Source organism: Mesocricetus auratus, unplaced genomic scaffold (assembly GCF_017639785.1).
Source record: "Mesocricetus auratus isolate SY011 unplaced genomic scaffold, BCM_Maur_2.0 Super-Scaffold_100013, whole genome shotgun sequence".
NCBI classification, from domain to species: Eukaryota; Metazoa; Chordata; class Mammalia; order Rodentia; family Cricetidae; genus Mesocricetus; species Mesocricetus auratus.
The window spans coordinates 57,410,500-57,434,718 of record NW_024429196.1 but is presented as its reverse complement, the minus strand read 5'-3'; the positions used below and the strand labels follow the sequence as shown (position 1 = coordinate 57,434,718).

Here is a 24,219-nt window from a genome sequence, read left to right as displayed (position 1 = left end):
CTTAGGTGTTTTGCTATCATGGAAAGTTGACTAACATAAGAGTGGCATGGCCAACTTTAAACTCAGCATGTTCTCAATGAATGAACTTTCTAGGGTACTTACCAATAGTGGCCTCCCTTATAAAGCTACCCCGAATGCGAAAACAATTCTCAGTGTGGGTATGAGCCTCCAATCACCACACAAGAGAGAACATGTTTTTTTTAAAAATCCACATTTTAAAGACCTACCATGAAATTTTCAGAACGTCATGATAGAGCATGGATTTCACCTTCTAATATTCAAACCAACATTGTATACAGTGGCAACGAGACAATAAAATTAGAAGAATTGGTCAAGTATTCTGGAGATCATAATATACACAATGACCTTTCAGTCACTGCAAGAAAGGTCATGCAGACTTCTGACCTGACCTGCTGTTCTTTAGGATAGGGGTGCTAGGGTTTAGGGGTAAGGTGGAGAAAAGAAGGTCTCCATGTTTTCCATTGTGGCATTTTGAAGGACAAAAGTTGCCAAGTTAAAGTGTTTCATCACAAGATGAGAAAAGTGAAAGGTCTGAAAGGAATTTCAGTTGTCATTTAATATGATATTGGAATCCTTAAAGGGCCTATCTCATGGTTCTTGAGAGGGCTTGGCATTACTGCTGGGAGAAAATTGTGAAACTTACATCACTAGCCATAACCCACACGGCACTGAAAACTGATGCCTTTATTGATCCCAAATATCCTGCCTCTGCCCCATGATCCTCATACAGTCCTTTTGATCTACTTCCTTGGGATGGAGTTATACACATTCAATGATGTCTGAAATAATACTAGAAATAAATAATTTATGAATTTCGAATATGTTTCATTATAGTGCATCATTCTAATTATTCTACTTGCATTATTAATCTCTTACTTTGCCTGACTTAACCAATTAGCTTTGTCACTAATATGCATAGAAAGGAACCAACAAAGCCTCAGTGAAGGGTTTAGTATGATTCATGGTTTAGTTAGCTGCAAAATTTATAGAATGCATGCCTTCCTAATGGAAGAATCTTATATTTGCTCCACTTGAACACATATACACCTGGATGTAACTGGTTGGCCATTGTACAAAAGCACATAGTCTCTCGAGTGTTGTAACCCTATTTGTCAGTAGAAATGTGGTTATTTGGTTTGTTTCTAGGTTCAGGAGTTTCTTTAAGATTGTTTTTCTATTGTAAAGTAATCACACTGGGATAAAAAGTTTGCTTTCTTGAACAACACTACCTGATTCTCCTCCTGTGACTGTAATACTCTTCAAACACATCTTCCTCTCACAGACATTGAAAATGCAGGGGGCAAGTAGGGAAGGGGAAGTAGTGGTGAAGCTGTAGAACTGTAGGAGAAAGCAAGCAGCTAACCAAACTAAGACAAAAAATTCTACTCATAGAGGAAAAAATAAGGAGAAGCTTTGTACCAGTGGGGAAAAAAGGTTGAAAAGCAAAATTATCATTGAAGCCAGAATCTACAGGATACTACATATATTGACAGAAATAAAAACAGTTAGCAACCTATTTGGATTCTTATTCCATTAGTGTATACATTCATCTTCCTAATTTCATTCCTCAGATGCTGTTCTTTTGAACAAACTGTGTTTAGAATGAAAGGGGTAAGATAACCAGGAAGAGATGAAATACACTACTGTTGGGGAAGTCCTGTGTATATGTCAATAAAGCACTGCTGGCCAATAGGAATCTAGATAGGTGGGGCTAGGAATCCAGGAGGATTCTAGGAAGGAGAAACACAGGAGAGTCAACATGTAACGCCATGGGGTAGGAGCCCGGAACTATTCTCCGGTAAGAGACATACTTAGATTAACAATTATGGGGTAATTACTTAAAGCAGAGCTGGCCAGTAAGAGACAAGCAAGGCCAACAGCTTCATAATTAATACAGCGTCTTGTGTGTTATTTGGGGACCACAATGTGGCAGAGCCCAGGTGACTGGCGGGTGATATACCAAAGCGGCTAACAAAGAAAATGGCTTCTCATTACACACTACGATGGTGACACAATAAGGGATGGGGAGAAAGTGAGATGATTAAACACAAAATTTTTTGAGGGTGAAAACCTGCACCCCAAATTGGATCTGTCGGGAGGAGACACCAACAAATGCCATATGAGCCCACTGTATGTGAGCATCCTTGTAACAAAGTGTAGGAAATGATTTAGGAAACATCAAACCTAGCAAACAAACTTGGGGGACAAGGCTGGCTGCAGGTACTCATTAATCTTAGACCTGAAAGACTTGGCACTGTGTTTCCCCAATACACACAGCCTTTATGTCTGCAGCAGACTAAACAGAGGTCATTGTGGTTGAGTTCACCTAGAATAAAGTCCAGAAGTCTGACAAATCTAGAGACTCTTGACACCTACAGAAAGTCATGCAGAGCAGACAAGGAGACCGTGGTAGACCCTAGATGACCCACACACCAGAGCTTACCCTTACATCACACACGAATCCCACATCCCACACCAGAGCTTACCCTTACATCACACACAGATCCCACATCCCCACACCAGAGCTTACCCTTACATCACACACAGATCCCACCCCCCCACACCGGAGCTTACCCTTACATCACACACAGATCCCACCCCCTCCACACCAGAGCTTACCCTTACATCACACACGAATCCCACCCCCCCACACCAGAGCTCACCCTTACAGCACACACGAATCCCACACCCCCACACCAGAGCTTACCCTTACATCATACACGAATCCCACATCCCACACCAGAGCTTACCCTTACATCACACACGAATCCCACATCCCACACCAGAGCTTACCCTTACATCACACACAGATCCCAACCCCCCACACCAGAGCTTACCCTTACATCACACACGAATCCTACATCCCCACACCAGAGCTTACCCTTACATCACACACAGATCCCACATCCCCACACCAGAGCTTACCCTTACATCATACACAGATCCCACCCCCCCCACACCAGAGCTTACCCTTACATCACACACAGATCCCACCCCCTCCACACCAGAGCTTACCCTTACATCACACACGAATCCCACACCCCCACACCAGCACAGGGACATTCTGCTCAGTAGAAGGGCAGCCCACAAGCAGGTGGAAGAGAGAATGTTGAAAGAGGCTCCATGAACCTTGGTCACAGCAGAGAGGAATGCAAGCACCAAGTATCCTGATATAAGGATGTGCCCTGAGGCCGTGCAAGAGTCTGCACAGTCAGGGCCTTTGGTCTGATTTCACTTTGAGCTACAAGGCTCTAGGTACTTTTAAATCTGTGTCAAGTGTGGCTTCTGTATCAGATCTTGGTAGAGTTTATTTTTCTAAGCCTTAATTGCTTCTTCAGTAAAATGGCATTGGTGGCAATATCTACTTGTAGAGATACTGAGCCCATCAAATCAAATGGTGCAACGAGTACATGTAACACACGGTTGGGACTAGGACTCTGAGGAGAGGGACAGAGGGATTGTAGCCATCAGGTGAAAATGCTGTTGCACCAGGCAGCAGGAGGATTCTTGTGTAGAATATGCAATATCTGGAAGGCATTTCAAGGGAATTATGCAGTGCAGAAAAACCACTGCAGAGTGCTACGCAGAACATGATGACATGCATATAAAATAACAAGGTTACAGAGATAGAAAATAGATAGTGGATGCACACTAAGTACATGGAGAGAATGAGGCTGTAGCCACAAAGAAGCTGTTTCCCCTGATGGAACTCTGGTGCCTGACATTTCTGCTGTGGAGAAGCAGGGCCAGGTGCTACCGGTTGGTTAAATACTTTGAATTTAACATCCCATCTTATAAGCTTCAGTTTTGCATTCTAGAAAATGAAAACAACAACAACAACAACTGCTAATTGTTCATGAAAGTTTTCTTTCAGGCATCCTGAAAGCTTCAACTTTTTTCTTCTAAATGCAGGGTCTGTGATAAGTATTTTGGATTTAACTGTTGGAAAGAAATCCAACTAGCTTCGTGACTTGTAACCAACTCTTCTTGCTGTTACCATATGGTGTTTCCTTTAATAAAAACATTTTTTGCAGAAATAATGACAAAAATTACTTTAAGCTTGTATGAAAGTTTGAGTTTTCTGGTGATAAAACACTCTTTTAATCACGTAGATAGCCGCGTATCTGGAGAACCTCTGCTCGTTTGGCTTGTTGCTCCAAGACAGCTCCAGCATTCACTCATGTGTCATTGATCCTTGCTGTTCTGACTCTCATTCACTGGCATCACTGTAGACTGCACCACACATATATGGGGCTCCTGCTCTCCTTGGGATCCCACTTCTTTATCTATGATGAGTTTCAGTAGAATGACACATCCTAGCTTTGCAAGCCTTGGCTCACTGCATCATTTCTGATCAGTTCAGCTACATTCAAACAACACAAACACAAAACTGACCTGGCTTAAACACACTAAAAATGATCTGGCGGTGCAAAGTCCAAAGGAGCTGTTGTTATTGTGATGAGGGATCTAGGCTCTTTCCTCCTCCTACTGCACCATCTTGAGCATACACATACACATGGTTGCAAGATGGCCACAGAGCCACAAATCATTCTGTATAGACAAGAGATAAGGCTGTGTAAGAGAAGGGATCTGCCAGGTCAAAAGCTCCGAGAGCAGTGGTTTTCTACCTTCCTAATGCTGCAACCCTTTAATACAGTTCCTCAAGTGATGGTGACCCCCAACCATAAAATCGTTCTCATTGCTATAACATAAAATTGCCACAGTTATGAATCATAACATAAATATCTGATATTCAGGATTGTCTTAGGCAACCCCTATGAATAAGTCATTCGATTCCCAGGGTTGAGATCCACAGGTTGAGAACCACTGTCCTAGGGACTCTCAGAGAAACTTCTGTTCATTCTCCTTAGCCATATCTATGATGAGGAACAGGAAGCTATGGGATGACGCTAGTTCAGTCACATCATAACATCCTCACTTACCCTACTCCAAAAAAGCGAAAGGAGGTGGTTTCTCTTGCCTCCCTGTGGAATGGGACTTTCGAAGATATTTTATTTCTTGCTTTTCCTTATTGCCCTTTAGAACCTCTCAGCATGGTTTTGGCTGCTTGGGTTTGCTTCTGTGGGAAGCAACCTTGTGGACTCCCTTTATGCCACGTTAACTGTGTTGCTGATGTCTGGATCCTACGATGTTTAATTTCATTCTCTTCCTAGAAGATAAGGGTAATGTGGCAACAAAGTACATTGAAGTCACTATCTTCACCCAGAGTCATCTGGTTCAGTGTGCAGGGCAGGCAGGCTGATGGAGACTCCTGCGTGAATGGGGTGGGGGCAGCTAAGAGGCGTGGGTTGAGAGATACAGGTTTTCAAGCAGCTAGCATAGACTAGCTTGCTAGTATTCAGCCTCTTAGATAACTCGTCCTTCTGGATTATAAAAAGAAGTGTTCTAGCACCTATGATGGTTTTACATTTAAAGCAGAGCTGAATTCTGCTAGTCTATTTAAAGATCTGTAGCCATTTCTATGGTAAACAGCGAGGGGACACAAGTGAAAAAGATCCCTTGGGTTAAACTGCAGATTTGAGTTTCCAGCTTTCATTTTAAAGCTAGTATTATCAGTTGGGTGTTTTGCACGTGATTCCACACACTGAACCATGCAGATGACCCAGTAAATGTGGACTGAACCTTCTCCAAGGCTTTAGAGTCTGGTAGGTGGGACTTTCTAGAGTCAACAGTTGGGGAGAGGAGGGAAAGAAGCAGTGGGAAGAGCAGGCAGGGGCTAGGACAGTTTCCCAGAGATGAGACTGTCCCGTCTCTACATCCCCCTGGAGCCTCCTGAAGATCCCCACCTCCTAGAGTTCCTGCTGTGTGTCAGCTCTCGCACACTGCACCAGGACTGCTGCATGGATAGCACAGAGGGTCAGAAAAGATGGTGTGAGACCTTCAGGCTAGGCTGCCAGGGAAAGCATGGCTTCTGCATTGTGCTCTCTCTTTGGAGGTTTCTTTTTGGAAGCCAGTAGCTACCTGCCCTGTGAGAGGCCTCCTGGTGAGGAGCTGAGCTCTCCCTGCACAGCTAAGTGTGAGAGCTCAGAACTGGGTTCTCTGGTCCAGGTGAGCTGTCAGATACCTTGCTGCCCTTGCTGACAGCTTAAATAACCTCATGAGATGGTACTAGCCTACCTAGGTGCTCATCTAATGTTCCTGGCTATGAGGGCTGTGAAGGATCAGGGTGTGCTGAGGTAAGCCACTCTGTGCTGTAAGATACTTTCCCACAACAACCTTCCCATAACAACAGGTAACTAGCCACCTTTTCCTTTCCCAGTGGTTAAAGACAATATTCAAATATTTGACAGCGATATAATGCCATAAATTTGAAGGTTCAATGTTTCATACACACAATGATTAAGAACACGAGAATCAGGAGTTCATAAAGCCAAGGCCAGGCAAGCATGAAGACCTGAGTTTGGATCCCTAGCACCTACCCAGAAAGCAAGCGTGGTGACACATGCTTGTAATCCCAGTGCTGGGGAAGCTGAGAATGGAGGACTCTGGAGCTAGTTAGCCAACCAGTTTAACTGACTTGGTGAGTTCTAGATTCAGTGAGAGAACCTGCCTCAAAAAATAAGGTGGAGAGCAATTGACAAAGAAATCCATCATTGACCTCTGGCTTCCATACATATGTACATACACACCTGCACACATGTGAACATATAATACTGTTTGCTGAATGTAGTAGTAGTGCATATCTGTAAAATCAGCACCAGGATGTCTGAGGTAGGAAGATCATGAGTTCAAAACTAGTGCAGATACAAAGACATTCTCTTAAAAAACACAAACAAAAACAATATAGAATGTTTTTCAATCTATGTGGATAAGATGTATATAAATGCTATGACTTCAGCCCCATTGTCAAAATATCTCATCATGTGTATATGTAAATAGTCCTAAATTTTAAAAAGTTCTAAATCTGAAATATTTCCCATCTCAAGCATTTGCAATAAGGGATTTTTTCAACCTGTAGTAGTCAATGAATAGCTACTCATGGGAGAACAGAGCTAGGAGTGTACATGTGTTACCAAGCACAGCCCTGACCATTCCATCTGAGCATCAGTATTTCTTCCCCTTTGCTCCCTCAGTGCTGGTGCAAGGTGACACCAGCTATGTCATATGTTGCTACTACTGATGACATATAAATCAGGTACTAGAATTTGACAAGAGGTGATGGCCATTGTCTACAACAGGCTGTTGCAATATCAAGTTCCTCGTCGTTTTTTGAACCCCACGACTTAATAGTGATTGCAGTATCTGGCTTTTCTTCTGGACCTATACTTAATTACATCAATTCATTTAATTCTCAGAATAGACCTAATGACAAAATTATTCTGACAAAGTGACAATCAGAGAGTTTTCTTCCTAGAATTATACAACCAGGAACTAGGCAGGGGTCCAGGCCCAGGTATTGGTTTCATAGCTACATACCTCCACCCATGGTAGGGACCATGATACAGAGCATCCAGGGCCTATCCTTTTTCACAGTTATACTCCAAATTGTGGTAGGAACCATAATACAGGACAGGCATCGGTTCACTGGCTTCATCTCATAATTGAAGGAAAAGATGAAGGAGGAAACAGAGAGGGCTCCATGGTCTGACATACCCAGCTCAGGGCTACAATGCTGCTGAGCAGGGGTGGAGACTGACTGGACAGTCTGTGTGCCCATTGAAATCAGGGCATGGCAATGGTGAGCAGGGAAAACCCTTCCTGGGACAGTGACAGACTTTTGGCATTTTAGAAAAAGACAAGAGGGGGGAAAGCCTATCATTTTAAAGTACAAATCTCTTTTCTTGGTGGCACTGAAAGATGAATGTTCCGTGTGACCCCAGCTGTATCTGAAGTGACTCAGGACCCAACCCATGTGAGACGACAGAACTCCAATCTCCTCCTCCTGAGACCAAATCCCATTTTCACTTGTGGGTATTTCATTCATCTTTGCTTTTTTGGTTTTTTAATTACATTGCAGAAGTGTGACTGTAATTTCCTCTCCATGTCATGACAGCGGCATTCATCAAGAGGCTTTAATTCTCTACAGCAATCACTTCTTTTCCCAACTCCGATTCAATCTCTGCCCAGGCAGAAGGGAAGGGCGTTTTGACCCTGAGGTTAATTATCTGCAAATAAGTTAAAATCACACAAACCCTCATCCTGGGAGAAGAGAAGCCATCCAGCCCAAGACTTCCTGTGCCTTGTTTTCTAAGGTGGCATATGGGAGGAAGATTGGGCTGGGCAGTCACCCTGTGAGGTCCTCATCTGTCCTGCAGGGTGGGGCTGGGTGAGGGGCAGACAGTTTTGATATGGCTGTAGTTTTGCAAACTTAGTATGGCACTTGACATAATTCCAAACTGTAGGAGTGGCTCTAACTCAGGGCTATGAATGGAAGAATAGGCCATAGAAAAGATAAGTATACGACGAAATCCTATTTCTGGGGGGAAATAAAGAAGGAAGCAATAGGGAGGCTTACCAGGAGTCATGAAGGAACTGACTCCTTACAGCTGCTGGAGGAATCTGCTATTCCATGGGAAGGGTCTTAGATGTCATAGATGCTGGCCTATCCCTCTGTACACTCCCTTCCTGACATCAAGAATGTCTCCGCAAACCCTCTTGTGATGAGTACAACAGTTATTTATGTGAAATTCACACACCCCCACAGGTGTGCAGGAATGCACATCGACATCAGAGGACAAGTTCTAGGAGTTGGTTTCTCCTCCCACTATTGGTTCTCCCCTTCCACTGGGGAATGAATTCAGGTTATCAGCTTTGTGTGGTATGGCCTGTAGGAAAGTTTGTAGGGTATTTTCTTGATTGACAATTGACATGGGAGATCACTGGAGAGTGGTGCCACCCCTGGGCAGGTGACCCTGGGAGGCAGAAGGAAGCAGCTGAGCAAGCCATGGGGAGCAGGTCAGTAAGCAGCATTCCTCCATGGCTTCTGCTTCAGTTCTCACCTCTTTCTGCCCCCAAATTTATTTAATGATGGACTGTGATATGGACATGTAAGGCAAGTAAATCTTTTCCTCCCTAAGTTGCTTTTGGTCATGGTGATTTATCTCAGCAATAGAAACCAAATTGAGACATGTGACAAGGGCTTTTACCCACTGAGACTTTTTACTGACTCTCACTTGCAATTTTGTTAAATCATTTTTGAACATTTGACCATAAATATGGCCTAATGTTGGAATTTGTAGGGAGAATGACAGCTAGCCATTGTCAAGTGCCTTCTATGTGTCATATGTAAATGCTTTTTTCAAACCTTAACTGTCTTCCTAAGAGGCTGACCACATAAGGGAGTTAGAGTTAGGATCTGCTCTGAGGAAACTATATGTGCCCAGCTCCTGCCATGCACCATGGGTTGATAGGCCTGTTACTTCTGTTGACTGTTCACTGACTTTTGCATCCTCAGCATCTAGCATGGTGGCTGGTACATGACAGGACTAAGGCAATGTTTGCTTTATTATTGATATGACTTTTAAATCCATCAAAGATGGGCGCACCAGTAAGAAGCAATCCAAAGATTCACTCAAGGAGGCTCAAAGGGCAGAGTGTGGGGTGAGAGACAGAATAATGGAAACACGGATCCCAAGTGGGGGATTCTCTGTGGTGAGGTTGACAGGACCCTGCAGGAAGTGAGAAGGAGATGAGGAGGTAGAGGCAGGAGGGCAAGCCCAGAATGTACCTGGGGTGGTGCTCTCCCAGATCAGCCTGAGACTCTGTGTGACATGGGCATATAGGACCCTGGTGATATTTAATGGGGTAAATCACACGAGGACTTTGATCATGGGAAGGGTACAGCTTCAGATAACATTCTTTGAATCTCTAGAAGGGACCAAGGGGCCTATTTTTATGCTCTTCAATTTTTAATGAGAAAGGATGTTGGAGAAGACAAAGCAAGATCAGAAGCAGCCATAGCTTAGAATGGGATTTCACTGCAAAGGAGCTTTGAGCTTCCAGTTCACAGTTTGCCCAGCTTCTGCTTCCCATGGCATCATGACACCAGTGGCTCAATGAGGGATGCTCAAGAGATCACAGGCTAAGACGGCAAACACTGTTCATTAAAATTTTTATACTTCCATGTTTTAAAAGGCTCAGCTTTGGGCCCTCTGGCTTTTAACGAGGGCATGCGACAAGCATTATGAGGGTCTAGTATCTCACTATTTGAATGCTGGGATACAGCTCAGCAGAGGTGGTGGGTAGTGAGGGTTACATGTCTTAAGGGAGAGAAAGAGTGGATAAGCAGCAGAGAAAGGGGGCGTGAAAAGAGGATACTAAGAAAGGGTGCAGAGAAGAAGAGGGTGGGGCTTAATATTCTGGCTCATGGGAGACTGTACAATTAATGTGACCTCCTTCCCCAGTTTCTTCCTGCATTACAAGTTTGATCCCCAGGTTCTGTGAAATGCCCCAGGTCTGCTACCATCTCAGATGCTAGTCACACGAGCTAACTTTCCAATGTTCTTTAGGCAGTAGGTCATTGCATGCACAGCCCACCTCTCAGTCACTTCCCTAGAAACACCAGCTTCTGATCATGTGAGCTGAGTGAGGCGTACAGAGCCGGTGGTGTGGGTTTGCAACCCAGCTATATCGCTTGGTAGCTGTGTGAAGTCTGCCAAGTGACTTAACTTTATTGGGCATCATTTCCTCATCTTTAAATGGCCACTTAGGACAAAGAGGATCAACAGAGTTGATCTATGTAAAGCTCTTAGTACAGAACTTGGGATAAAATACACATGCCCTAAAAACAGCAACTGTCATTACCAATTCCCAGCAATGGGAGGAGGTAGTAGGATCACTGCTAACAGGAGAACCATTCAAAGGAGCGAACAGCTGAAGCTTAACTCGTGGCTTCTGAAAGGTTGCCAACTCTTGCATAATCTGTCCCTGGTGATAAATATTTTTGTCACTTGGAAGGAGGCTGAGTTTCTCTCTTGGTCCTGGGCTTGGACACAGTCACTGATGAAAACATATCACTACTCTCTGATGTCTTCAGAAAAGAATTTTTCCCAAACCACAATTTTTATTGGAAAAAGATCCATTGATAACCTAGTGAGTCTTATAGGTGCCTAGGACTGGGTTAAAGCATGCCACGATACCCACCTGGCCTACCCCTCTCCTTTCTACCCTCTTTCCCCTTTAGTGTTAGTGGCAGCAGCTACTGTCTTCTTGAGAATTACCCCTGGATACTGGCTCCTGCCTCTGCTCTGAAAATGGATCCAATCTCCTCTTCTCTGAAGGAAACTCACATTCTTATAAACATATATAAAGCTTCTGTTCTGTTTTTCACCTTTTCTAAGCAATTTCCTTAAAAGACCACAGCTAAGGATGGGGTCCCTTTGTACTTTTTCTATAACCACAAACTAAACCTTCGAAAATCTTCAGGAATGTTTCTCCACCTCTCCATCTAGATCTTTGGACTATATGCAGTGACCCTAGACCCCAACTTCCTCTTTTGAACCTGCCTCTGAGGTATTAGGGTGCCCTGGGAGGATGGCAGACCACTACCTCATGGCCTTGGCATCGGCCTTTGTTTCCAGCCTCTATTCTGTTTCCCTGCGCAACTCACCTGGATGGGGATGCTTCCAGACCTTGTCTCTAGTTCGTCCTCCTTCCTTCCTTCCTTCCTTCCTTCCTTCCTTCCTTCCTTCCTTCCTTCCTTCCTTCCTTCCTCCCTTCCCTCTCTCTTTCTTCCTTTGCTCTATATGCATGGTTCCAGCATTCACTATAAGAAGAACACTACACTGACTATCCCCAGAGCCCATATTTCTAAATGCTGGCAAAACACCTCCAGGGACTTCCTGTCTGTCTATAGGGCTCAGATCAATCTGGTTCAAACTTGACCTACTACCTTCTCTCTTGCCTATTGTGTTCCCTGGTACTATTATGTGATCACAGTGTGCACTTTCTCAGGTCACTTGGATGATCATGTACCTATCATGCTTTCTAGCCTCTGTATCTGAATCTTATCAACTGCCATCTCCCAGCTCCCATCCTCCTAGTCCTCACTAAACACATGCCAAGTACTGGTTCTTGACTTGCCTGTGGTCTTCACTTTTTATTCAGAATACAGGTTTTCTCTTGTTTGCTATTTTCAGCAGTATTGGGAGTTGAAGCCAGCTTCTTAAGACAAGCTAGGTAAGCATTCTGTCAGTGAACAACAGCCTGGTCCCCTAATTATCATTTCTGTTTTTGATCTTCCCCTCCATTCCATCTTGAGCCCAGAAAGCCCAGCCCAATCACAACCCTGCTCCATTTCTGACTTGGTGGGCAGTGCTTTCTCCTCATCTGCAAAAGGTCAAAAAAGAACCAGAGCAGTTAGTCATAGAGGGCGAGTGTCTAGATCTACTACTGTCCTGTGTTTGGCTGGTTAGCACTATAAAGAGATGGATAGATCAGTGGGTATACAGAAGAGATAATGTGGGTCTGGAATGTTCCCCAGTGACCATGGCTAAGGCTTGGTCCTCAGCCTGTGATACTATTGAAAGTGCTACAAACATTAGGAGGTGGGCTAGTTGACCACATCTGTTCACTGGGGGTGACCCTGAAGTGGAACTAGGGATCCTGGCCCTGTTTTTAAACCTCACTTTTGACCTCCCATCCTCCACATAGAAACAGACCTTCTCTGACATGCACTAAGCAAGATGTACTGTGTTGACATAGACTCAATGAAGGGCCAAGAGATCATGAACTACAGTTCTGAAACTGTGAGTCCAAATTAGTTGATTGAACCCTTCTTGCTTTAAGTCATTCACAAGGCTACTGTGTCACAGTCATGAAGAACTGACTGGTACCTAACAGATGAGTAAGAGCAGCCCATGCATCTCATCAGGTTGGCTCATTCACAAGGGGTGGGCTGCTCTTGGGTGATCCTGTAGACCAGTGGTTCTTAAAAGAGGAGTAATGTTTTCCTCCAGGGACATTAGATGGTCTAGAGGCATCTTTCTGTGGTCATAATGGAGGAGAGTGGATGCTGCTCCTGTTGAATACCCTCAACACACAGGAACACCCTGTATAAAGAATGATTGCCAACATGGCAGTTGTGCTAGGTTAGAAAGACTCAGAAGTTACCCCTGAGAACCAGGCAGGGGCTTGGATAAGTGGAGGAACATACTGAGTCATTTTACGTTTGGAAATCTCAAAAGAAAACAAATGCAAACGAACATCAAAGGCATGGACACCTGTGCAATAAAATGAGGGCACAGGCACTTATGTTTAAGCAGTATGTTTGACATTCAGGAGGAGACAGCCCAGGAAGGCCAGAGGCTGAACTCTGAATATAGAAGAGTCCAAACGTATTTTATGAAACTGTCTAGAAATCCCCCAAGAGAAGAGCAACATGAGTGCAAACCTCACCTCTGACAACACAGACCACCAATGCATTCTGCCTTTTCTGAATAAGCTTCCAGCTCTTGCATGTGCCTGTACCTCGCTACCCTGTCACTTCTCCCCATTGTCCTTAGTCTCCCTGCGGGAGGCCCTGTTCCAGCATCAGGGGATAGTCTGTTTGTCTAATCAGGTTCTGGGGCCATTTATTAGCAAAAACTGTTCATCGGTTACCTCCAGAAGGCCAGACAGTCAGTGCAGATTTAAACCAATGCAAGCAACAGCTGCCAGGCTGGGCTCTTTCCTGCAGTGGGAAGCTGATGCTGTCTGAAACTAAATGCTTGCTTTGTTTAAGTGCCCTTTCTGCTAAGTCGTGAGAAATGGAAACACCAGCCATCTGTGGATGAGCGAGCAGCACAAATGCCCACAGCCATTGGACCTTACTGACAGCTTTCTGGGGAGTGTGGTGGCCTGGCAGCCTGCTAAGCAGGCCACTGTCATAAGCACATAAGACACTGATGGAGACAAGGACATTTCCTCCCATAATCTCCAAAGTCAGTGGGAGCACAGGGGTCTAAGTGTGGCCCAGTTCTGCATAGTGGGGGAGGGAGAGCAGCAGGAGAAGGGTAGGGTAGAAATGTCCGCCTCAAGAACAGTTTATGCCAGGGCAAGCACTTGGCTCTTTTCAGGAGAAAGCCCAACTGTGCTTGAGGGTTTTGAGAACCAGCTAGGGCTGCTGTACACACCCAGCTCACACTGTGATTTAAGCCCATTTGCTACCAGCTATAGCGATCCACAGTGCACAATGTGTTTTTCCTGTCACTTATTGCAGGCAGGGACTCCTGTGAATATATTCTCAGCTTTGCCAACAGCAAAAATCATTTTGAAGAAGTCATTCTTTCTAGATGAGCAGAATTATTCCCTTTACCTCCTTGCCCCTCGCTCATCATGAATAAACAGCCATTTCGGCTTCAGCAAACCCCACTTTAAAATAAGCAAAGCCCAAAACAAAAGAATAAAACAAAACAAACAAAAACCCAATAAAGCTGTAATGCTCTGATATCCATAATTTCCCTCCAAATGTCACCATATGAAAACACCAAGTTCCTTCTAAGCACATTTACAAAGCCGTATCAGGCCATTCCCAGCGGTTGGATTATTCTGAAATACAATCAAGTTAATGGGTAGACTCACAAGCCAGGCATAATTCCTCCATTTATGTTGTTCATGAAACTGTCCCTATGACTGGAAATTCCTGCCACCGTCTGCAATGAACAAAGAATGCAACCCCATGGCTGAAATGGCAATGGCCGATCTGCAAGTGCTCCCAGTCCCTTCAGTTCTCTGCAGGTACATCAAGGCAGCGTTTGCCCATCTCTCGCTTGAGTCTTTCAATTATTTAGCAATTTAGTGCCAGAGTAGATTCAGCGCTGAGCCACTCTTTGCCCTTGTTGCAGTCCCTCTAACAGTTCCATTCATGGGGTGACCCTCTTAACAGTATGGGTAAGCTGACCTCTGCCTCCAGACACACATGTAATTTAGAAAGAACTTTCTGTTGGAATCCTCTTGTTACCTTTCCAGGGACCAATGCCACATGGCAACAATGGGTGTGTGTGTGTGACAGGAACCCCCAGAAGTGTTCATAGTTGTCATATGCCCCAGAGGGAAAGGTACTAAGATCTTGGTGTCCCTAAGTCTGTGAACTTAGACTCATTGAATCTGCACTTAAGTAATTAGCTGGGCACTTATTAAATCTATAACGAATGCCAACATGGTGCCAAGCATTGCTTATCTGGGAGCGGGGAAGATGGAAGGCATTAGATAGAAAAACAAATGAAAGTTTCAGGAAGCAAATGCTGAGCAGAACTGAGACCCAGGCCATGTTCTCAGCAAACAGATCCAGGTGGATGCACTCGCTCTATAGTTACGTGAGACCTGTTGGCATAGTTCTTCTAGAAAGCCCGACCTGGCCTTTCTATGTTCTGGTGACTTGGCATCCTGCCTCTACCTCTGAAAGTGGTAACAAATATAAAGGACACAGTTGTCACATGAAAGTAGTGGATGTCAGTGGAAGAGGCATGTATATAATATCTCCAGAGCCCACATGGGACAGAAAGCACTGGGGGAGGAAGGAGTCAACCTCAGGGAAGAGACCGAAGCAGAGCTCACCAGATGATGGTTCTCTAGTCATGCCAATGTGACAATGACAACCCCACCTACCTACAGCAGCAAGTGCTGCAGACCCCCTGTTCACTGAGCAGCTTCCTGGGTACCAAGCAACAAATTTTTGTCTTTCCTACTAGTAAAGACTCAACAAAGAAGAAACTGTCACTCCACTTTACAGATACCAAAAGTGAGGCCCAGTGAGGCTATGCAACTTGCCCAAGGTCTCTCTTTTGAGTATGACAGGGTTTAGTTGGTCCTAGAATTGGGCTCATTTTAATTGAGTACATCAACCTGACAGCCAAAGGAAGCCACTGTCATTCCATGCTCCCTGGAAGGGTTGTCCATGTGGAAGGGAAGTACTGACTGTGTGAGAAGCTAGAGGAGTCACTGACTAGGGATATCCCAGAGCTGTAGAGTACACAGTGGTGCTCAGCTCTGTACACCATGCTGATTCCTCCACATGTGCAACCCCCTTTCTGCTGAAAGCACGGCTGTTTAGCAGAGGGATTGATGAGATCTAGAAGCCTCTTGGAAACACTCCTTTCTTAATCATTTTTACCTTTATTTTATTACAAAACCATTAATGGAAAACCATTATTGTGAGTAATCAGGTACCACCTCTGCAGTGCCCGCTGCACAGTCTGTGTCAGAGAATGTGCGGAGGGTGTTGGGATTGATGACACAGAGACCCGTTGGTGGTTTCCAGAAGGCTCCTCAAGAAGCCTCAAGAATGCTTCCCAAGAAAGGCTTCCCCCAAGAAAAGCTTCCGCTCCCTTTCTTACCCCTGGCTGGTTATATGCCCTGACACCAGAGGTGGTGGTGGGTGGGTCAGGAAGTGGAGGTTAGTCTTTGGAAAAGGTCAAGGTCAGGGCGTTCTGTGGGCGAGCCCTTATCAGGAACTTATTGCTCTGGGCACTGTATTGTTTTTAGTAAACATGTTTTTAGTAAACATTGTCTTACAGCTGCCTGTTGCCAGGCTGATGGGAAAGTGGGCCTCTGGCCAAGGTCTGTTGTTCCCACAACCTCCCCAACAACCTCCATGAGTCTACCTTTCCCAATAAGTCACCCTTTCAAGGACACCATAGATACATATTTTTACAATCATACCATTTTAGGTTTTACTTGACTTAATATTATAGCCTAAATATTTCTCCTGCTGCTGTATTGTCATCACTGTTTACATCTTGTTGGGCCACAGTCACGAAATGTGCACCTTTTAGCACTGAGACTTGCCAGGCCTTGAAACTGTCAGGCCTTGAAACTGTTTCGCTCAGTCACCTGTGAGATGTGCTTCACTAAATGAGCACATTTGTTCTACATCCAGATGAAGGGTTGTGGCATGTGATTACTCCCAAGGGAGGATTTTTAAAAAAGGGTTTTAGAAAGAAAAAAATAGAGTTTCTATTTGTGAGTGGAAACATGGAGCAGGTGCCCTGTGGTGGGCAGGTGCAGCACACCTCTTTTCAAGTCAAGTCTTGAAGTGCTGGTGTGTCCCACTGTGACAGTTACTCACCTGCTGGAATTTACCCACCCATCTTCCAATAATGTTCCTAAAATAGCTACACTGATGATATTAATAGCAGCTACAGCAATGGAGTTCCTTATCACTGTTGCTTGCTCTGTCTCTATAGTTCCTTTTGGTCATGGGGACCCAGAACCAGACTATAATTCTTAAGTGTGGCATGGAAGTCACTGATTATTGTCACACTGGTCTCTGCTGGCTGTCAGGCCTGGGCCAGCCCTGCCTTAGGAAAAAGAGTCTAAACTATTGTTATGGTTTGGATGTGAAAATGTTCCCCGCAGGCTCATTGGTTCTTATACTTGGTACCTGTCTGCTGGTGCTGTTTTAGGAGGCTGTGGAATCTTCTGGACCTGGGTCTGGCTGACAGACCTAGTCTGTAAGCCTAGGGCTGAAATAGAGGGTCACCACCTTCCTTGCTTCAGTCCCAGCCACATACATGTTCTTGCCACCATGAACTGGCTGTGCTGTCCCCAAAGTGGTGGGCTGATACTCTGAATGAAAACTTAACTCCCCTCTCTTAACTTGTTTCTTACCAGGTATTTGGGAACAGTGATGAAAAAAAAAAAAAACCAACTGCCGGGCGTTGCTGGCGCATGCCTTTAATCCCAGCACTCAGGAGGCAGAGGCAGGCGGATCTCTGTGAGTTCGAGGCCAGCCTGGTCTACAAAGCGAGTCCCAGGATAGCCTCCAAAACAATACAGAGAAACCCTGTCTCGAAAAACCAAAACCAACTAATACAATTATGGAAATACACTAATCAGGTAGATTCCAAACCTGCTCAATACAAGTAGAGCCATTCATGGTGGGGAGAAGTGCACTCAGAATGCCCTTGCCTGGAGCAGCCTTCAATTGCCACTGCTCTTCAGGGCTTCTCCAGTCTTAGGGGAACGTGCCTGTCACCAGCCGGCTGCTTGGCTGAGGTTGCCCACGGTGGATGCTTCTAAAATTCATTTCCAGCCACATTTTTGGCTTAAAGCCCCGAAGCTTCTTTTTAGGAAGAGCATGGAGCCTCCAAATTTCATTCTGCTTTCTTACTGCTTGTTCAAAAAACAATCATCTAAGATCAAAATATCATCCTCAGGCAAAAAGAATTGAATTCAAACATTCTTAAGAACAGATTCAACAACCTTTTCCCCACAAACACAACACAACACAACACACAGAGCTGCTTCATTCTTGGTCCCTAGTTACCTTAACAATGAATGACAAAAAAATGGGTAGAGTGAGAGTATATTCCGAAGAGAGACCTTCTGCCAATTAGGAGACTTTGGAGTGACAGTGAATAGGCTGCATCCCAGGAAATGGTCTCAGTAGCCCTACAAGGGGAATACTACTAGTCTACCCCTCAGCTGACACTGAGGCCCCGGGGGATCAACAATGTGCCCTTGGTTGAATAGTTGGTCTCAAAGTAGCCTTCTCCCAGGACCATCTTCTGACCCACAACACTACACTTGGAATTTGCATATCACTATGGTCCAAACAAGCTAGGAAGTTAACTCTTGGCGAATTAAAAAGAAAAATGTGCTGGTATTTGACAGCTCTCCTCTCTCCCCTTTCTTTTGTTTCAGTGGGAGTGGTACTGGAGATTGAATCTTAGCTCTGTGCATGCTAAGCACACGATCTGCCTGTGAACTGCACTCTCCACCCTTCTTATGTCACACCCCACACACTGCCTGTCATGAAGAACAGCCCCCACTGCCAGCTGGTCCACTTCAGTCTGCTTTCCTCACTGATCCTCGTGAGATACAAAACACCAGCAAAGCCACTGGATAGCATCAGAGCTTGAAATCTCTGCCCTCTGCCGTCTCCCCAAGCCATCGCCTGGATGCCTCTTTCTGAAGGTTAACACTGTTCCCTATATTTTCTTTCTTTTAACCTCTACCACAACCACCCATAGCTCATGGTTTGGTTTTTATTTTGTAAAGTAAGTGTCATGCCATATTTTGTGTTTGGGGATTTTCTTTACACTATATTTACAGCGTCAGAACTTTGAATCCAGCTAAGGCCACTTACAGAAGGAAGGAGGTAGAGGGGAGGTAGATAACAGGGCTATTCTCCTGTAGTCACAAACATTCGAAAGAGCACCAGGCTTTGACCTTGGTTTCTGAGCCAGTTCAGGTGGAGCATAGCACCTCACTGATCTTCCCTCCCCTCACAGGGCTCAGAACCAAGGTCTCCTTTCTGTCTCTAGAACACCCCAAGTACCATCTTTACTTGGGGCCTGAGCTAGCTGATCTCCTCTGCAGCTCCTAAGTTCAGACATGCCCCCTTCCTCAGGGAGCTTCTCATGAGCATGTAGGAGGCAGCTGCAGAGCATGGGCCCCGCTTTATTCAGCCTGCTGCATGCCTAGCATCTACTGACTTCTGTCTCTCTTGCTTTACAAGAAGAAAGACCAGAGGATGTATCTGAGTATTCCCAGACCCCAGAGGAGGCCCAAACTTCTCCTTGGGGATTCTTGAGGTCAACATTTTCATAGTACTTCACCTGATTCTGTCTATAGGAGCCGCAGGTGGCTGAGACTCACAATGTGCTGCTGCAGATCAAGGCAATGTGGACACATAGTTCCTAGAGCTCCTTTGTACAGCCTTCATATTTGTGGGGAGGAAAGTAAATAACAAGTTTCCTCCAATAAATCCGATGTAAAGGACTTTTGAATATTCTCTTTAAAAGCAGTGAAAGTTGTCTTTATTAAATCTCACATCCTTGGCATCCATTTTTGTGACTAGATGGGAAACATACATGTTCATGTCTACACAATAACATCAAGTTGTCTCAAAGAAAACCAAGCTGAGTTAGCAACTATTTTATAGAACACAGTTTTTTCCTTGAAGTGAGTATTGTGAGACCCAGGATGGCTGAGATTTCTAATTATAAATACAATGAACCTGCTATTCATACTCAAATATGAGTTTTGGAAAATATTCCTGGTAAGAGTGGTGGTGTGGATAATGAACACATTTCGTTGATCTTAGATAATGGGATTTGTCAGCATCTGGAAGAGGCCACAATGGAGGGAACCAGCATTTCCAATTGGTGATGCATTATGTCACAAAATTACATACTTGTAAAAGGTTCAATTTCAATAAAGAGTAATGGGGTGCAATATTACAAGAATAGAATGGTTCACTGATGATGGTTCAGATTCCAAGTGCAGTGAACTTTGTAAACACCTACATGTCAGTGTAAGTAATCCATCAGGGATGAATAATAGCCAGTCTTCTCAGAAGCCACTGGGCATTCATTTCTCCTTTTAAACAGCACTCTGGTACCCTGGCTGGGGTTCTTCATCAACTTCAGCAAGAGCAGCTGAGAGTACCAGACTGAACACAGAAGGAACTGTGGAAGTGAGGTGTCAGCTGGGTCTAGGGGCTCGTACCTATAATCTCAGCACTCCGGAGGCAAAGAGAAAAAGATTGCCATGACAAGAAAAGGCTGGGCTATGTGGTTCCAGTTTGGCTCAGAATACAAACAAACAAAACAAAAGACAACAAACAAACAACCAAGAAGGAAAAATGATGTCAATTGCTTTTTCTTTTTTTTTTTTAAGGAAGCAGACAAAGAGGTCTGGGGAAAAAAAGGATAAATCCTGGATAAGGAGGAAGGATCTAGCAGTTTCAAAGTGCACAAGGCAGACCAGCAGGCCAGAAACACAGGTGGGAGTTGCTTCTTAAGCTAGAATTTCTTCAGGAAACATCAGTTTTTGCTTAAGCCTAAGCATGATAGAAAGTGGCTCACTGACATTTTGGAGGATAATCCTCTTAGAGCATACTAATTGTGGATATTAATCGCATCTACAAAACACCTGTATACTGACAGCTACATTAGTGTTTTTGGTGCAATGATTGGGTATTACTTAGCCAAGTTGAAGCACAGGTCAGAGAAGACTTGATGTGGTTTGATCTGTGTAGATCTGCCTCTATGACAAGACGCAGAGAGGAATGGAGGAGGGATAAGGGTAGGGCAAAGGGAAGACAGAAACTATCTGGTACTTTGACAGCCATCTATGAGGATAAGGGTTCCACAGTAATGAATCTTGAGAAATGGAGCTAAACAAAATAAAATCAATTATTTTTCTGGCAAAATGAAGGGGAGAAGCACTCTGATCAGGAGAGATGGGGTATTCAAAGCTCTCTTCATGAAGTCAGTATGCACAAAGGAGACATGGGTTTACATACCTGGACTGAGATGTCTAAGTGAGTATGTTGGCAAGGGGCCGCTGAGTGGAGGTGACTATAGGCTAGGGATTGCATTAAAAATCATCCGAGGCATGCTGGGCAATTGTGGCACATGCCTTTAACCCCAGCACTTGGAAGGCAGAGGCAGGTGGATCTCTATAAATACAAGGCCAGCCCGGTCTAAAACATGAGTTCTAGGATAGCCATTACAGTTACACAGAGAAACACTATCTTTAAAAAACAAAACAAATAAACAAAAAGCAAGGCTTCTGAAATAGTAATTACAGGAAGCATCTATGTCACTCCATACAGGATGTTCTGGACTAAAGTAAAAAAGAAGCTAGCAAAGATGCAGACAATTACTGATAGACTTATGATGGCCATAAATTACTACAGAACTTCGGTGGGAATAAAATGGACACAGGAAAGCAAAGAAATGTTGCAGAGAAAGAAATCCTTAGAAGCAAGCAGTAAATAAAAAGTGAAAGAGAGAGAATTCTAAAGTTGGAATAATTACAGTGTGATTGAATCATAAAGATCTAAGATGCTTATGCAGTCCACCCAACTCCCACCATCAAACAGCTTTCTGTCTCAAGAAATATAAGAGGCTCTTTACCTGAGAGGTCAAAAGGACTTTATAAATCCCACCCATTCCATTGTGTCACTGGAGAGCCACTTCTCATATTAATGTGACAACACAAATCAGGTTGCAGCAGCATTTCAAGGAAAACTCAGAAAAAAGGAGTTTAATAATGGGGTAAAACAATGCCACAGGCAGTGGCATTAACTGCCACAGGCAGTGTTAACAGATGCAAAATGGAAATGTTTTTAAATAAATGCCACAATCAAGGGGAAACTACATACCCCAGTAAGCAAACCATAGAAGGACCCATATAAGAAACAGAGGCACATTTTTATCTATAAAGTTTTGTTTTCCTATGTTGTCAACTGAGAATTTCATTGAACTCCATGAATCTGCATCTTATTCTATCACTGCCTCCAACCACAACACAATTGTATAATTGATTTCTTCCTATAGTTATTTTTCATGGCTGTATATGATAGTTACCTAAAGCTTCATTGTTAATGAATGAAATACTTAGAAAATGGTTATGGCTGCAATTTTTCAGCTGGCCATTTTCTACAGCTATAACTTCATGTAAACACAAATTCTTTGTAGTCTTCGATTAACTTTTAAGGATATGAAAGAGGGGTGGGTATAATCCAAGGACTTGTGGGGCTCAGCTAGGAGAATTGTAAGTTTGAGGTCAAACTGGCATATTGAGAGATACATATGAAAACTGTCTCAAACACACACACACACACACACACACACACACACACACACACACACACCAGAAAGAAAAAAGAATGCAAAGGGTACCTAGAGATCTAGTGGTTTGGGAACCACAGTTCTACTTTTTTCCCATATTCTCGGTACTGGCTGAAGACTGAACCAAATAGTAAGAACATTCACTTTGACACCTGTCTCCTTTCTGAAACCTCCATCTTTAACCTAGTCTTTGACTGCTTCCCTCCCTTCCTCATGAGTCCTGCAGCTTTAACAAATGCTTACAAATGTCTCTACCACTCCCACGCAGATACACACTTCAGGGTCACCATGAATATCTGTAGCTAGTTTTGTATCCTTGCCTTTTCTTAAGTGCCTACATCAAGACAATAATTTTGAAGCTAATTTTTACAAGGATATAATGCAATTGCTTTACCGTTAATCACTGGTCTTAAAGTATTTTTCCCTTTCTGCATTATGAATAGAGGAGAAAGAAGTGACAGTATTATTTTATACATTCCTTCCTTCTTAACAGGGCAGCACATGGCAACGTTTAAAAGCAACCCTCAAGCTCCTTTCTGGAAGAGAAGAGACACTATGACTGTAACAATTTCTGTTTAAAACAGAGAGATCACAGTGTCACACTACAAGGAAGCCACACTTAAACAAAAGTAAACAATGAACTTTTCAGGATTATTTCTTGAGTGTGCTACAGAATTTGAAATTGAGTTACCTTGTACTGGGAAATGTGATCTCTTTGTTAGTGAGACATGACTGATGAACCATTGCCAAGCCCAGCTCTTGGCGCCCACATCAGAACTTCTGTAGATTCCACACAAAGCTTAGCTTTGTGCAGATGCCCGAGAGAATGCTCACAAGGGTATGGAGAATGTACTCCTGTTAACCAAATGCTGAGTTAACATCAAGATGCTGTCTTTAAGGTACAAGGAACCGGCCGGGCGGTGGTGGCGCACGCCTTTAATCCCAGCACTCAGGAGGCACAGGCAGGCGGATCTCTGTGAGTTCGAGGCCGGGCTGGACCGATAGCCTCCAAAACAATACAGAGAAACCCTGTCTTGTAAAACCAAAAAAAAAAAAAAAAAAAAAGGTACAGGGAGCCTTGTCTTCAAACAAGTCTAACAGAATCAGTAGTGAAGGGGGTGGGGTGTGAGCAGATCTCAGATCCTAATGGGTGAGGTGGGAGCACATATCAGACCTTAAGGGGTGAGGTGGGAGCCAATCTCACATCCTAGGAGGCAAATGTTGATTTGCTTCAGACAGGTAGCAAGCACCAGGAACATGACAGGTCATGGCTCAGAAAAACCAAAGACTCTGCAGTAATAGGAAGATCTCCCAGATGTGATTTCCTTGTTTTTAAAACACACTGGCTTGAACTTAATAATCAGAATTTAATGAAAATCTTAATTTTAGATCCAAAGCAGGTAACCACAGCCTTAGGCTGACAGTTGGATATCTCCAGCTGAAGGGGAATAGGTTCTGTCTTCTGATAGGTGTTGTAATTTAAGAAAAGCAGCACTGGAGAGAAAGATGCCATGAGACAAGGGTTCAAGCAGAGGGTTTTTTTTTTGTTGTTGTTGTTGCTGTTAGGAAAAGTGATCATCAAAAGGGGAAAGCAGGGGGTGGGGGGGTGATTGGCCTCTGGAGACAGAAGCAGCAGTAGAGAGGGGACAGGAAAGAGGGGGAGAAGGAGAAAGAG

At 44.1% G+C, this 24,219-nt stretch overlaps 1 protein-coding gene and 1 long non-coding RNA gene across 5 annotated transcripts in view; one reads left to right on the top strand and one right to left on the bottom strand.

Moving 5' to 3' along the window:
- LOC121143604 overlaps positions 1-19,678 on the top strand; it is a 36,746-nt gene extending 17,068 nt beyond the window's left edge. Inside the window, exons 2-3 of the long non-coding RNA XR_005880856.1 lie at positions 18,604-18,876; positions 19,537-19,678. This is a non-coding gene — a long non-coding RNA (uncharacterized LOC121143604). The remainder of the gene's footprint in view (positions 1-18,603; positions 18,877-19,536) is intronic.
- Fars2 (phenylalanyl-tRNA synthetase 2, mitochondrial) overlaps positions 1-24,219 on the bottom strand; it is a 402,667-nt gene that overhangs the window by 24,585 nt on the left and 353,863 nt on the right. For 3 of the 4 annotated variants that reach the window (XM_040755833.1, XM_040755832.1, XM_040755834.1), the window contains one exon: positions 4,417-4,572. The exons of the other annotated variant lie outside the window; for it this stretch is intronic. In XM_040755833.1, coding sequence (XP_040611767.1) covers positions 4,431-4,572 — 142 coding nt within the window. In that variant the 3' untranslated portion in view covers positions 4,417-4,430. The remainder of the gene's footprint in view (positions 1-4,416; positions 4,573-24,219) is intronic. 4 annotated transcript variants of the gene reach the window in all.